General features: G+C 59.0%; 1 protein-coding gene across 1 annotated transcript in view; it reads right to left on the bottom strand.

Annotated features, from left to right (window-relative positions):
* EMH_0061600 (uncharacterized protein) overlaps positions 1-378 on the bottom strand; it is a gene marked incomplete at both ends in the record, with an annotated part of 2,374 nt that overhangs the window by 440 nt on the left and 1,556 nt on the right. The window contains one exon of the mRNA XM_013497943.1: positions 1-38. Within this exon, the coding sequence (XP_013353397.1) occupies positions 1-38 (38 nt within the window). The remainder of the gene's footprint in view (positions 39-378) is intronic.

A 378-nucleotide genomic window follows, 5' to 3' on the forward strand; every position in this document is an offset into this window, starting at 1 on the left:
TGCTGCTGCTGCTGCTGCTGCTGCTTGTGTAGCTGCGACTGCGTCAAGGGCCGCCAATGTACTGCAGCAGCAAACAATAGAGCAGCAGCAACAGCAGCAGCAGCAGCAGCAGCAGCAGCAGCAGCAGCAGCAGCAGCTTGTGCTGCAGCAACAGTGGCAGCTGCTGCAGCAGCAGCAGCAGGAACTAATGACGAATATCCAAGCAAAAAGTAATGTTGCTGCTGCAGCCACCACTACACTTCTGCATCGCCAGCAGCAACAGCAAATGCTGCTGCTGCTGCTGCTGCTGCTCGCGCAGCAGCTAGCAGCAGCAGCAGCAGCAGCACGCCTTGGCTGCTCTGCTGATGCTGCTGCTGCAGACAGTCCTGGGTGGGCTCG

This window comes from Eimeria mitis, genomic scaffold, assembly GCF_000499745.2.
Source record: "Eimeria mitis Houghton genomic scaffold, Emh_scaff3035, whole genome shotgun sequence".
Lineage (NCBI taxonomy): Eukaryota > Apicomplexa > Conoidasida > Eucoccidiorida > Eimeriidae > Eimeria > Eimeria mitis.